The sequence below is a fragment of the Podarcis filfolensis genome, assembly GCF_964270895.1.
Source record: "Podarcis filfolensis genome assembly, chromosome: 9".
Lineage (NCBI taxonomy): Eukaryota > Metazoa > Chordata > Lepidosauria > Squamata > Lacertidae > Podarcis > Podarcis filfolensis.
Window position 1 is genome coordinate 18,609,940 of NC_139610.1, and position 13,275 is coordinate 18,623,214.

General features: G+C 39.0%; 1 protein-coding gene across 13 annotated transcripts in view; it reads left to right on the forward strand.

The window, feature by feature from the left end:
- FRYL (FRY like transcription coactivator) overlaps nucleotides 1–13,275 on the forward strand; it is a 137,892-nt gene that overhangs the window by 88,111 nt on the left and 36,506 nt on the right. For all 13 annotated transcript variants that reach the window (XM_083629857.1, XM_083629855.1, XM_083629856.1 and 10 more), the window contains 15 exons: nucleotides 338–498; nucleotides 1,207–1,317; nucleotides 1,761–1,915; nucleotides 2,041–2,140; nucleotides 2,382–2,550; nucleotides 3,433–3,692; nucleotides 4,666–4,806; nucleotides 6,119–6,287; nucleotides 7,059–7,143; nucleotides 7,424–7,536; nucleotides 8,585–8,735; nucleotides 10,060–10,163; nucleotides 10,583–10,768; nucleotides 11,940–12,141; nucleotides 12,728–12,849. In XM_083629857.1, the coding sequence (XP_083485983.1) occupies nucleotides 338–498; nucleotides 1,207–1,317; nucleotides 1,761–1,915; nucleotides 2,041–2,140; nucleotides 2,382–2,550; nucleotides 3,433–3,692; nucleotides 4,666–4,806; nucleotides 6,119–6,287; nucleotides 7,059–7,143; nucleotides 7,424–7,536; nucleotides 8,585–8,735; nucleotides 10,060–10,163; nucleotides 10,583–10,768; nucleotides 11,940–12,141; nucleotides 12,728–12,849 (2,229 nt within the window). The remainder of the gene's footprint in view (nucleotides 1–337; nucleotides 499–1,206; nucleotides 1,318–1,760; nucleotides 1,916–2,040; nucleotides 2,141–2,381; nucleotides 2,551–3,432; nucleotides 3,693–4,665; nucleotides 4,807–6,118; nucleotides 6,288–7,058; nucleotides 7,144–7,423; nucleotides 7,537–8,584; nucleotides 8,736–10,059; nucleotides 10,164–10,582; nucleotides 10,769–11,939; nucleotides 12,142–12,727; nucleotides 12,850–13,275) is intronic.

Sequence of the window (13,275 nt, forward strand, 5' to 3'; positions counted from 1 at the left end):
CAGTGTTTGCATTCAATTAAAGTGTAAGGGCAGTAGGCACTCATTTTTCAAGTCAACTCAAAGGCATTTTGTTCCTTGTCTTTATCTATATATTTAACTTCTCCATTCTCTCCTGAGGTTACACATTGTAAAGATATCTTGGGTAAGGAATGTTACATTTCTGCATAGAACAGTCTAAGGCACAGCTTTGATTTGATGACAGTAGAGAATAGAAGGCAACCCTGGTTAAGAGAGTTCACCTTTATGTTTGTTCATTTCTTAAAAGACAAGCTAAGTTTTTGTTGTCTATCATTGGTATATTTGGTTTATGTTTTGTTCATCTGCGTTGCTTTTGTAGTTCACCAGAGAAGAAGTGTCTTTCCACAGCAGAGCCTCCGACACAGCCTCTTTATGTTGTTCAGTCACTGGGCAGGACCTTTCAGCATCATGTTTACTCCTCTGGACAGATATAGTGATAGAAACATGCAAATAAACAGACATCAGTACTGTGCATTAAAGGTAACACTCTTAAGGACATATTTTACCGACATATATTTACTAATAGTGATATTCCATCAGCTGCCATATCGTTAACTTTGATTTCAAGATTGTGATAACCTGCACTTGCACCTAAAACATTAATGTTGCCATATGTTTGTAGTTGCTGCAACTTGTCCTCAGGCAGCAATTACACTAAATGACAAGGATCCATCATTGTTCTAGAGAATCAGCTTTCTGTGTAAATAGTTTAATGTTCTCAACTTACACAGAAAAAGAATGTTTCACTTTTATTAGTCCTTGGAATAAAATCCGGAGGGTTGTCTACTCAGAATAGACTCGTTGAAATTACTGGACTCAAGTTAGTAATTTCAGTAGGTCTACTCTGAGTAGGACTAACATTAGCTACATCTAGGGTTGCCATATTTCAAGAGGTAAAAATCTGGGCACAGAAAGTTGATGAGCTTTTTTAGGACAATCGCCCAATAGCCCCACTGCCAAGCCCAACCTGACCATGCCAGAGCCAGAGCTGCCTGCACATAATTTTTATTTTACCCCAAATCCATGACATTTGCTTTAAAATGTAAAATTCCCCCTGGATGGGCATGTAGGACCCTCAAAAGAGAACATGTGCAGGAATTCCCAGACACATGGCAACCCTACTACAACCCTAGAATGTTTTTTTTTAAGTAAAACAATAACAACCTCTTTTATCCCATTTCTTTAAAGGCTATGTCTGCTGTACTTTGTTGTGGCCCTGTTGCAGATAATGTAGGTCTCTCATCAGATGGCTATTTGTATAAATGGCTGGACAATATTTTGGATTCGCAGGATAAGAAGGTAATGTATAAGCACCAGTGCCCTTAAAAAGAGTGGTTTGTAGTCAAATAATCTGTGGCTGAGATTTCAGGAACCTGGAAAATGTATAGTTCCTTCTCTTGCCACACTAAAATTAGTCCGGCAAATTTAAAGATGAGTTGAGGTCTCTTACCATCTCAGATCTGCTAAGAAGTTTTAAAAAACAATGGAGGGGGGTGTCAGCTATAATATATTAATGTAAAAGCTAACATCTTTACAATATCAATTCATCTAACCTCTGACTTGACACTGGAAAAGGCAAAACGCTTTTGTAAATTAATTCCAGAAACCTTTATTATCAGTCTACTACTTTTTAAAAGCTTTACTGCTGGAAATGGGTAGGTAAAATTTCTATAGTTCTTGTTCAGTTAATGACTTAAAACTGTTGGTTGCAACTCTTGAGTTTTTTATTGTATTGTTTTTAGGTTCATCAGCTTGGCTGTGAGGCAGTTATGTTGCTGTTGGAACTCAACCCCGACCAGAGTAACCTCATGTACTGGGCTGTAGATCGCTGTTATACAGGCTCTAAGCGGGTAGCAGCTGGATGCTTTAAAGCCATAGCCAGTGTATTCCAAAACAGGTATTCAATAAAGTTACTTTGGAGGGAGGCAGAATCAGTTAAGATGGATGTTACTATTTTTTAAATGTTATTTGCTTGTTTATTTTAAGCATCTCAAAGTGGTTTGTGCTTCATTTTCTTTACAGGGATTACCAATGTGACACAGTTACTCTTCTCAATCTTATATTATTTAAAGCGGCTGACTCTTCTAGGGCTATCTACGAAGTTGCTATGCAGCTCCTACAGGTTTGTATGAAAGGCTTTTAGAAAATTAAGATCTATAAGTGTTTGATTATTTATAATATTGTTGCATAATGTTAACATGGTAACAAATATCAGTATTCTGACCCCAACCTAATACAAGTTGATGATGTCCGATTGGTTTTCTATGAATGAACAATGACTTACATGTTTATTGTTTAAAATAATATTCTTCGTACTTGAATTACTATCCCAAGACAGTTTTTTGTACATCTTATTTTTCTAGATTTTAGAGCCGAAGATGTTTCGCTATGCTCATAAACTTGAGGTTCAAAGAACAGATGGGATACTGAGCCAGCCTTCGCCTTTGCCACATTTGTACTCTGTGTCCTATTATCAACTTTCTGAAGAATTAGCAAGGACATACCCAGAATTAACACTTGCAATATTTTCAGGTATATTAGAACATTTGCTGATGCTAGGATGTTTGTTTTTAGGAAACGTTAAACTTATCTGAATACATTTTACTGTGCTTTCAAGCTCTCTTTGACTTTCTTTATTGTTAACAGTAGTCTTATTGATTTCTGTTAGCATAGCACAGTCCTAATTGTGCATTATTTTAGTGTAGCAAGTCATTGGCCTGCTTTGAAGTGAAACACATGCCTCAACTTAACAAGCAAGATAAGATTTGAGGATTCTCCCTTTGGTCTCTAATTGGTATTTGGCTTTGAGCAAAGGCAGGAAATGAAGATTCGAAGGAGTGAGTTAGCACCACCAATTTCCCTTATTTCAGTGTTTCCTGCCTTCGATCTGTAAGGAGTATCAAATCCTGACACTTAAGAAGGAAGGGCTTTTAATGGTAACACAAATTATTCCTTTTGCCCATGTGCACAGTCCCTTTGATCATCCTGTTTCATTCAATTTGAGAAACTTATTACTAGCTTATTACTTATAGACTTCTGGTTTAATTGTGGGTCACACAAAGGAGCTGTGTGTATGGTCAAATGCTTATTTATATCTCTCAGCCTGTTAAGTCAATGTTTGATTGTTTAAAGCACAACCCCTTGTACTTTCCCACTAGTTTTGCACAGCTGCCTTTTCTCTCTAGAGGCAGGAATTCATACAAATGAGAGGGACCGCATCTTTTTTCATGTGACCATGACAGTTGATCTAAGCCTCCTACCAGTATGAGTAAAGCACATAATTCTCCTTACTGCTTCTGTTCAGTCTAGTAGTTCACATTTTTCAACACGGGTTTCTGCAGTTAAGAAAATGAACAAAAATGCATCTTTTCTCATAACACACAGATTTGTTTATCTTTTAATTACTGAATATAGAGGTAAGCCAGAGAATTCAAATGGCACACCCCTCTGGAAGACAGGTGATGCTACACTATCTGCTACCGTGGATGAATAACATTGAATTGGTGGATCTGAAACCTTTGCCCACAATTCGGCGACAAGATGAAGATGAAGAGGATTCCTTGAAAGATAGAGAGCTGATGGTGAACAGCAGGCGCTGGCTAAGAGGAGAAGGTTGGGGATCACCACAGGCTTCTGCTTTGGTTTTAAACAACCTCATGTATATGACAGCAAAGGTAAGCTAAAGGCTTGGGTCTTAAGTGGATTTTCCATTTTGAGGTGATACAGTTACTAGTAGGAATGCTAGTATTGGATACTCAACTTCACTGTGTAACTCAAATCACTGATGTTTCACACTTTCAATTGCAAAATTGTTCTAAAAGTTATAGAGGAGTCACAATAGGCTAAAACTTACTTTGAGAAAGTTCATTAGTATATCAGAGTGCTGCTAATTTGCATGGTGAGCTATCTCCCAGTGGTTCAAGCTTAGGGGCCCATCCTTCCCCCACCTAAACCACCATATATGATTTCTTCCTCCATCCAAGACAGGTTGACTGCTCAGGAGCACATCTAGCTTGTCTGGGCTAAGCTTCAATCTGTTTGCCTTCATCTAGATTCAGAACGTGGATTTAGATAGAAAGGGTGGGGAGATAAGCACAGATATGCTTTTGCATGCACACCCCATTCTTGTGCTACCTTTTTGCTGCTGTCTTCTCAGCCAAAACATGCCTGAACTTTTTCAGTTGAACCATCATTTCCAGTTTCATTCTCACTGGAAAAACTGGTTACCAGCTTTGGAACATGCCGGAAACTATAATTATGGTTTGAATGCTACAGGAAACTATGGTTATCTGAAGATTTCTGGGTTTAATTGTGGTGCACTGAGAAGGAAGGGCAGAAGAAGTTGTGTGCACAGGAAAGGCTCACGTTTGGAAGCCAGGACAGGGCAAACAATGACATTGTGAAAATTAGCACACTTAATACAGATGGCTGTTTGTGAAACAAGCTTCAGAGTCCTAGAAATGTTTGTGGGTTTAAGTTGCTTAAATAAAGCTTATCGTTTCTTTTACTGTTGACTTTGAAACATATCTCATAGTAAATTATTTTCTTCAGGTAGATACACACACACACACACACACACACACACACACACACATGAATGAGATTGTTGAACTTGTTGGAAATGAATGTCTCAACATTGTTTTCTAGTATGGTGATGAAGTGGCATGGTCAGAAATCGAGAACGTCTGGATTACTCTAGCAGACAGTTGGCCAAAGAATTTGAAAATAATTCTGCATTTTTTGATCAGCATTTGTGGAGTGAACAGTGAACCCAGCCTCTTGCCTTACGTAAGTGACATGGAAGCTCTTTGTTATGTCCCTGTTTCACTTAAGAATAACTTTTAAGGGATAATTTTTGACAGAGAGCAACTGGGTTCAAATCTGTGCTTGACCAAAGCTCACCTTCAGGTAGTTTCTCTCTCACACATCGTCCAATCTCCCTCGTATAGTGGTTGTAAAAATAAAATGGGATAACTCTGTGTAGACCACATTGAGCCCTTTGGAGGAGGAGCAAAATACTTCCAGAATGTATTTCTTTTGTGAGAATGTAATCCATAACCCTTTGAAGTCAACTACAAAATTGCCATTGATTGACCCTTCCATGAAATATTGCAGTACAACATCAAAGGCTGAAATAATGTTTGCATATAACATTTTAAAACTAAGTGTACTAATAATATTCAATCACTTTGATGTATAGAAGGAACCTTTGATATTGATTATACGTCTGGAGTTTTATTTAGGTTATTGTTCTTATTTTGTACTCTTTATATTGAATGCATCCTTTAATATTAAAGAGAATGAAAAATATTCGGTTGCTATAAGATGTTTTAAGACAAGGAAGATTAACGTTTTGGGGGATAATGGCCACATTGACCCATGGACAACCCTTGTCACATATAAAAGCAGACATGTCAAGTCTTCTACACTATGTAAAACTATTGTCTTTCAATCTTAATTTCAGTTTTTAAACTTTTTCTTCTTTAAGGTTTAAAGCAGAATTTTCAGGAAGGTCTTAGGTGCAGTCACAAGAGCCTTTTGGCTTCACAGATTCGCAGCAAGGGATCTGAAGGTGTAGTCAGTAAAAAAATAAAAATGGGAGGACTGGAGTCCCCCAAAAAACTTTTTGGCATCACAGTGAAGGACCTAGAGGAGCAGTCAGTAAAACATGGAAAAAAAGAAATGCAACAAGCATATTTAAGGGATGCTTGGGTGTTCATAAAAACTTTTTGGGGCATCACAGGTGCGGTCTGTAAAAAATAAAGTTAATTGGATGTTTTTTATTTTGAAAAATGGAATTTGGAGACGACAAAAAATTAGGCATCATAGGAGGGAACCTACTGGTGAAATCAGTAACTTTAAAAAAACACACCCTAGAATAATTACAATGACATCTTAGAGGGCTTCCGTGGGGCACAAAACCTTTTCAGGGGCAAGATATATCTCCCACCCCTGGTTTAAGAGCTATGTGTGTTGGTGGGGGAGTGTTTTTGTGTTTATGCAATTTGACTGCCAATATAAAAAATAAATGTTATCCTAAATTAATATTTAAACACAAGCAATGTCAGATATCATGTTTAGTGATTTGTTTGAATGGCAGGTGAAGAAAGTCATTGTTTACCTGGGTAGAGATAAAACCATGCAGCTTTTGGAAGAGCTGGTGACTGAGTTGCAGCTTACTGATCCAGTCAGTTCTGGAGTCACTCATATGGATAATCCACCATATTATCGCATCACTTCCAGTTACAAAATCCCTTCTGTCACCTCAGGTAAGGGTATGAATTTAACTAATATTTTGCTGTACTTAAGTGGATATATTTGGGATTGATCGATTGATTGATTGAATTTTTATACCACCCTATATGCGCAGGTCTCACTGTTAGGTAAAAAGCATGGTATAAATTTTTACATTATTTAAGTATGAAGCTTTATTTTAACCTTATTTTTTTTAAATCTGAATTGTTAAATACCTGTGTGATGAACAATGGAGGGGAAATACTTATGTGGGAGGAGTTTGGGTGACATGAATAGTTTACTTCTTGCTGCCTCCCTCACCATTTCAAAGAAATGGGGAAGGGAGAAGATGAGCTCTAGATGCAGCGCTATTTCAAAATAATGTCTGGAAGCTTTGAAAGATCAACGACAAAAGAGCAGTTAAGCATTAGCTCTTCTCTTCGTCCCTAAGAATGTGTATTAAAAAATTCAGGAACAGGACCACTGAAAGTATGTATTGCATTTATTTGCAAGCCCAGTCACAAACTGTTTGGTGAAACTTATTTCAGTTTCAAAGGTTTGCCATGTTATATTGTGCCCGGGGGTGGAATGGGGTGGGGATTTCAAGAAAAACAAATCCAAAGCACATCTAGGGATGCACATCCAGCTGCATGGCTCCTTGCATCTTTCATTTGCACTGGCTTGATAAGTAGAGTTCATATGCAGATCAAAACAAAGTAATAGGTCAGGATGTTTAAGTAACTTCCATAATTCATGTACATCTCACAAGTTTTTCATCCTAAATACGCTGTTACTTCAAATTTCAGGAACCACTTCCAGTAGCAATACAATGGTGGCGCCCACTGATGGTAATCCTGACATTAAGCATGCAAAAGATACCATCGATGAAAAGTAAGTAGTACCTCAAAAAATAACAGTAGTGGGAATTGGAATAAAAATAAGCCTTTTTTATTACCAAAAATGTAGCCAGTCAAGGCACAATTTTTTTAAATGGCTTGATGCGGGTCCCTTAGTAGAACGTGGAGGCTGAAGGGGGATGGTTATAAATTATGAGACATAATGTTGAATAATTATGTATATTACACACCAGCCTTGAACAAAAGATGACAGTGCTACATTTTAAGAAACAGATGTATATCTCTAGTTGACACCATTATTTTTTTCCCCTTAGCTATGTACATCTAGATATCTACAGTGGACTAAACAGCAATCTGAACCGCCAACACCACAGGCTAGAATCTCGTTATAGCAGCAGTTCTGGAGGATCATATGAAGAAGAGAAAAGTAAAAATAATAATTTTACAGTCTCCTTAGTAATTCATGTTTTAATTATGTACATGAACAGTGTCAGAGGAAAGAGTTTATGGCAAAAATGGTTGTTTTTGCTGGATCCAGACACCGGATTCCTCTGATATGGGATGACGCCTCCCTTTGGGGGTGACAGACAGGGTCCTAAACAGCCTTCTGCCACTTATCTGGGGCGGGGAGCCTCTCCCCTCACCAAACCAATCCTATCTATGGTTGGAGCAGGTTGAGTACAACTTACTCTCTTTTGTAAAAGGGACACGGGTGGCGCTGTGGTCTAAACCACTGAGCCTCTTGGGCTTGCTGATCAGAAGGCTGGCAGTTCAAATCTCTGTGACAGGGTGCACTCCCGTTGCTCTGTCCCAGCTCCTGCCAACCTAGCAGTTCAAAAGCATGCCAGTGCAAGTAGATAAATAGGTATCGCTGTGGTGGGAAGGTAAACGGAGTTTCCATGGGCTCTGGTTTCCATCACGGTGTTCCGTTGCGCCAGAAGTGGTTTAGTCATGCTAGCCACATGACCCGGAAAACTGTCTGTGGACAAACGGCAGCTCCCTTGGCCTGAAAAGTGAGATGAGTGTTGCACCCCATGATCACCTTTGACCCGACTTAACCATTTATGGCTCCTTTACCTTTACCTTTTTTTACTCTCTTTTGTGGAAAGCCATTGGAATCATTTTTTTAAAATTCTCCTGTTGTTGAATGTACAGATTTTCTTCCTGTGCCATTTTTATATTTCTCTTGTTTGCTTGTGAGCGGGTTCTTTTTTCATCAGTGTCAGGCTTTCATGGTAATAGCTTCCAGAAACACGTGAGAACATCCTTCCATGCGATCAGCTCAGAACATATAATAGGTTTGTGTGTGGTGCGGAGAGAGAGACTGTCATGTATGAAGCAACTTTTGGAATGCAGAACAGTATTGGGAATTGTATGGAATGCAGTGGTACTATTTGAAAAGAACATGTTTCTGCTAACATGAATGCATTAAACTGAACTCTAATATTCAACTATAAAATGAATACTTTTGATAGGCGATTCAATGCCACTGTACTCAAACTGGCGGCTGAAAGTGATGGAGCACAATGAAGGGGAGCCTTTACCATTTCCACCTTCAGGGGGCTGTTGGTCACCGCTGGTAGATTATTTGCCTGAAACAACCTCCCCAGGCATGTCTCTTCATAGGTAAGCAATAAAAGTAAATGGAAACAATGCAAGTTCCTTTTGATATTCAGCGTGTATGTCACAATCGCCTCTTCCCCAAGAGATGGGAAAATCAGCTGTTTGTGCCTTACACAGGAGGAATGGTTAGTATCCAATATTTTAAATTATGGCCTTTGTAGGGGGAAAGTTTCAACCCATGCTTCTTGAGTCTCTCTGCCTTTGGGGTCACATTGCCACAGTAGTAGTAGTAGTAGTAGTAGTAGTAGTAGTAGTAGTAGTAGTAGTAGTAATTTATTATTTATACCTTGCCCATCTGGCTGGGTTTCCCCAGCCACTCTGGGTGGTTTCCAACAAAATATTAAAGATACAATAAAACATCAAACATTAAAAACTTCCCTAAACAGGGCTGCCTTCAGATGTCTTCTAAAAGCCAGATAGATGTTTATTTCCTTGACATCTGATGGGAGGGCGTTCCACAGGGCACGTGCAATGACCGAGAAGTTCCATTTTCCAAAGCAGAGGGCCTGTTGTCTTGTTCCTATCTTGGGGAAATCTCACCCAGGAAGACTCTCAGGTTGTAGGTGGTTCCTCAGCTCCAAATGGCTTTCTGCAGTGCGGCCTTTTGCTCTAACTTTTGTTTTCCCAAAAGTATGGTGGAAGTAAAAATTCGGGTTGACCTGTCCTTTGACAAAGCTAGGTCTGAATTCTTGTCAATCAACAACTATTAATCATGATAGAGCCTTCATGTTCAGAGTTATTGGTACTTCTGTATACTCATTCCTAGGTCTGTACAGCATGAGAGAACCCTTGAATTATTCATCTGAGAGGACTTCCCAAATGCATCTGCCTAACCACTATTGGAAGCAATTCCCTTATTCTGATTCTGGGTGGATTTTTGGTCCATTTTTGCAGGGCTGCTCTTAGTGTTAAGATGTTAGTGACCACCAACATTCTGAGTATCCCTCCTGTCTTTCCACTCTGAAAGAGTGGTAATAGTTGTGTACTAAACCTTCCTTTACAAGTTTTTGATTCTGTATTGCCTCAGCACTGAACATGATCAGAAAAATGAATTCAGATTTGCTTCCTAAATAGAAGCAGTTAAGCTGTGGCACGGTCATGTTAAGGCATACTTTATATTCAAATTTTGTCTGTATCATCATAACTAATGCTTTTAAAGTCAATTTTCCTGAAAGAATCAGATTTGTTTTGACTGGTGGTAGCTTTATATGAAATAATAATAATGTAACTAGACTACTATCTAGTTTCATTTAAAAGTATTGCATCTTTAAAAGAAACTGCTTCTGCATTCTGTTATTTTAACCTTACTAATTGTTTTTGCTTGTAGGTGTAACATAGCAGTGATTTTGTTGACTGACTTGATAATTGACCACAGTGTGAAGGTTGACTGGGGAACCTACCTGCACCTCTTGCTTCATGCAGTTTTTATAGGTAATGACATCTTTATTAAAACTGAGAGACAATGTTAGCTCGTCGTTTTGTGCTCTTGCCTTTTAATCACTACAAAAGAGGTGGCTTATGTATGTTAAAGTAAGACAACTCTGGCATTCGGAGGTAAAGCACAAATTTTGAAACGGAGTAGCCAAGGATCACAAGGGGAGAACTCTTGTTTTTATATTGCATAAACATATTTGTAGTTTGAAAACACATATTTATAACTCCTGCGCATTGTATACATTATAATAATGAGTGAGAGATTATATACGTCACTGACTCCCCCCCCCCCCCATGGTAGACCTCTGATACGTTTAGTGTAGCAAACTTGCATTTAAATTACAATAGTACAAAAGATCATAAGGGTGATGTCATTGTTGCTGTGGTACATCTAACATTAACTTTATTGCTTACAGGACTTGATCACCACCATCCTGAAGTATACGAACACTGTAAACGCCTCCTGTTGCATTTATTGATAGCGATGGGCTCTAACAGTAATGTCCAGTCTGTGGCTTCTGTCCTTCTCAGGAACAGGGAGTTTAATGAACCCCGGGTGCTCACTGTCAAACAAACAGCACATTTGGATTACATATTCACAGGTACATTAAATGAATTAAATATTTCTGAAGAAATAATGCAACATTATATTGTAATGAGGTTAAAGTGTTATACTGCCAATAGCAACATACACTTTAGCCATTGAAAATAAAAGCTACTTCGCAGCTGGTGCATAGCTGGTTGATGAAGGTGCATTATCCGTTAAGAAGGGATAGTATCTCTGGTAGGGGACACATGGTGCTCCTTCTAAGGTTTGTCCACCTTTAGTCCGCTCCCTGCACCCAGCTCTCACCTGTGGCTCCTAGAACCTGTTAGCATGCGACAGCGGCCACACCCCGGGAAACGGCTTCGACTGGCCAGCTAAACCAGGTGAAAATAGCCGATGGGTCTCAAACCTTCCGTGAGATAGGGACTTCCTCTTCATCAGAAGACAGGCTCTGGCACATTGAGCAGATGAGACCAACAGTGGATCCAACGGTCAAGAAGGTGGTTTCTGCACATGCTGTAGACGGAAGTGAGGAGCAGATGGGTCTCGTCAACCGAGGAAGGTAGCCCATCTAAGAGAAGGAAATCAGCCTAGGGAAGCCTTGGGGCCGTCTGCCCATCTGTCTCCTCTTTTCCTCCTGCACAGTGGAGAGAGGCTTGGAAGCATTCGCCTCCAAAACGGATTAATTCTGTTCCTGAAGAATGGATCAGGGTGAGAGCAATGTGCAAAGCATGTATAGGCTGGTACCAAATCGGGGGAGAAGATCTCTCTCCAGACCTCTCCAAGGCTTCGTAATATCCCCACCAGTTGGGCACTCTATTACTTTCCAGCAGATGGCAGCACTTTATCATACAATATAATCACAAAGAGTAGTTGATCTCACGAAAATATTTGGTTTTGTTGTTTCTATTTTTATTAAATTGCACTTCTAACATCTGTTAGTAACAACTTGTGAAGACGCATTGTTTTGCTCAAAAATTCCCTGACCCATTAGATTAAATCCTGCTACTGCTGAATTCCTGCTTTTTTAAATACTGTTTTGCTGTTTTTGTGTTTCCTTCTGTTTATATGACACTGATTTATTGTTTTCTGTTGCATTTTTGTATCTCTTTTAGAGATTTTAAAAAATCAAGCTGCTAAAAATGCTTTCAGTTGAATGAATAAATAAAGTAGATCTTGACTGCCATTTTACTGTATGGGAACTCATTTTTTCTTTCTATAATTAGGTGTTAATGATTTTATACCGGATCACCAGCCCTCTCCAATGACAGACTCAGGGCTCAGTTCAAGTTCTACCTCTTCTAGCATCAGTTTAGGAAATACCAGTGCTGCCATTTCTCATATGCATAGCACCATCCTCAGTGAAGTTGACATTTCAGGAGAGCAAGAGGAGAAAATGAAATCACTTATGGAGTTTATTACTTCAAGGTAACATTTAAAAGTCAGCTGCTGTTACTTATCTGTATGAAAATACAAGCATGCGATGTTTTCACTGTGAATGTAAAGAGAAGAAGGCAAATAGGCTTGTGCTTTAACATCAGAGCTTTCAGGAGGTACATTATGGTTTAAAGCTCCTGCATTGAGTAGTGATCAGTTTGGCTAGCCATATCTTGCTTTGTAGGACACTTATGCTATTAGAAAGCTACTAAGTATATTATATTTATATTTCATAAGTAAAGCCCTTCATAGTGCTTTTGGGGGGTGGGCAGCCTTACTGGTATGTTTCCCCACCTTGAATTTCTCATACAATCTTAGAATTCAGTTCTTCCCTGAAGTGTTGATAAACACTTTCTAGTACCAAAAATATGCCAGGCGGTGTTTAGAAATGTTGCAGTATCATTTCTGACAATAAGGCTTTACACATCTTCAGAATTGCTGTATACTTGTTAACAGCCCCTGCATTTTGTATTGGAAAATGCTTGTGGGTAAAACGGGAAGCCTTCCATCTTTATGCTGAATGTTCCTAATATTTCTGAGAAATGAGATTTGGGCTTGGTTATTTTGTTACTCCTAGGAAACGAGGACCACTTTGGAACCATGAAGATGTTTCAGCAAAGAATCCAAGCATAAAGAGCGCTGAGCAGTTAACTGTATTCCTAAAGCATGTTGTTTCTGCATTTAAACAGTCAAGTTCAGGTATGGTTGAAAAAGTTGAAGTATGGTGCAGTATTCAGTAAATTCAGTAAAAGAACATTCCTTAAAAATAAATACTGTACAGCTCCTATATAAGAAAATGTTCATGATATATATTCAGATATACAGTCGTACCTTGTTTTGCGACTGGGATCCGTTCTGAAGCCCCGGCTACTAGCCAAAAAGGACGCAGGGCAAAGCGTCGTGTCTGTGCATGCGTGAGTGGCAAACCCGGAAGTAACCCATTCCGGTACTTCTGGGTTTGCTGCGGACGTTCACGGAGGTATTACTGTATATGTTTAATTTTCCCTAGTACTCAGGGGAATGAAGACAGAAGGTATATATTGGGTTTATTTAAGAATATATATCTAGTAAGTACAACCATCTTGTTGCTACTGAGGATGCGTAATCTGTGTTTCTTGCCATCTC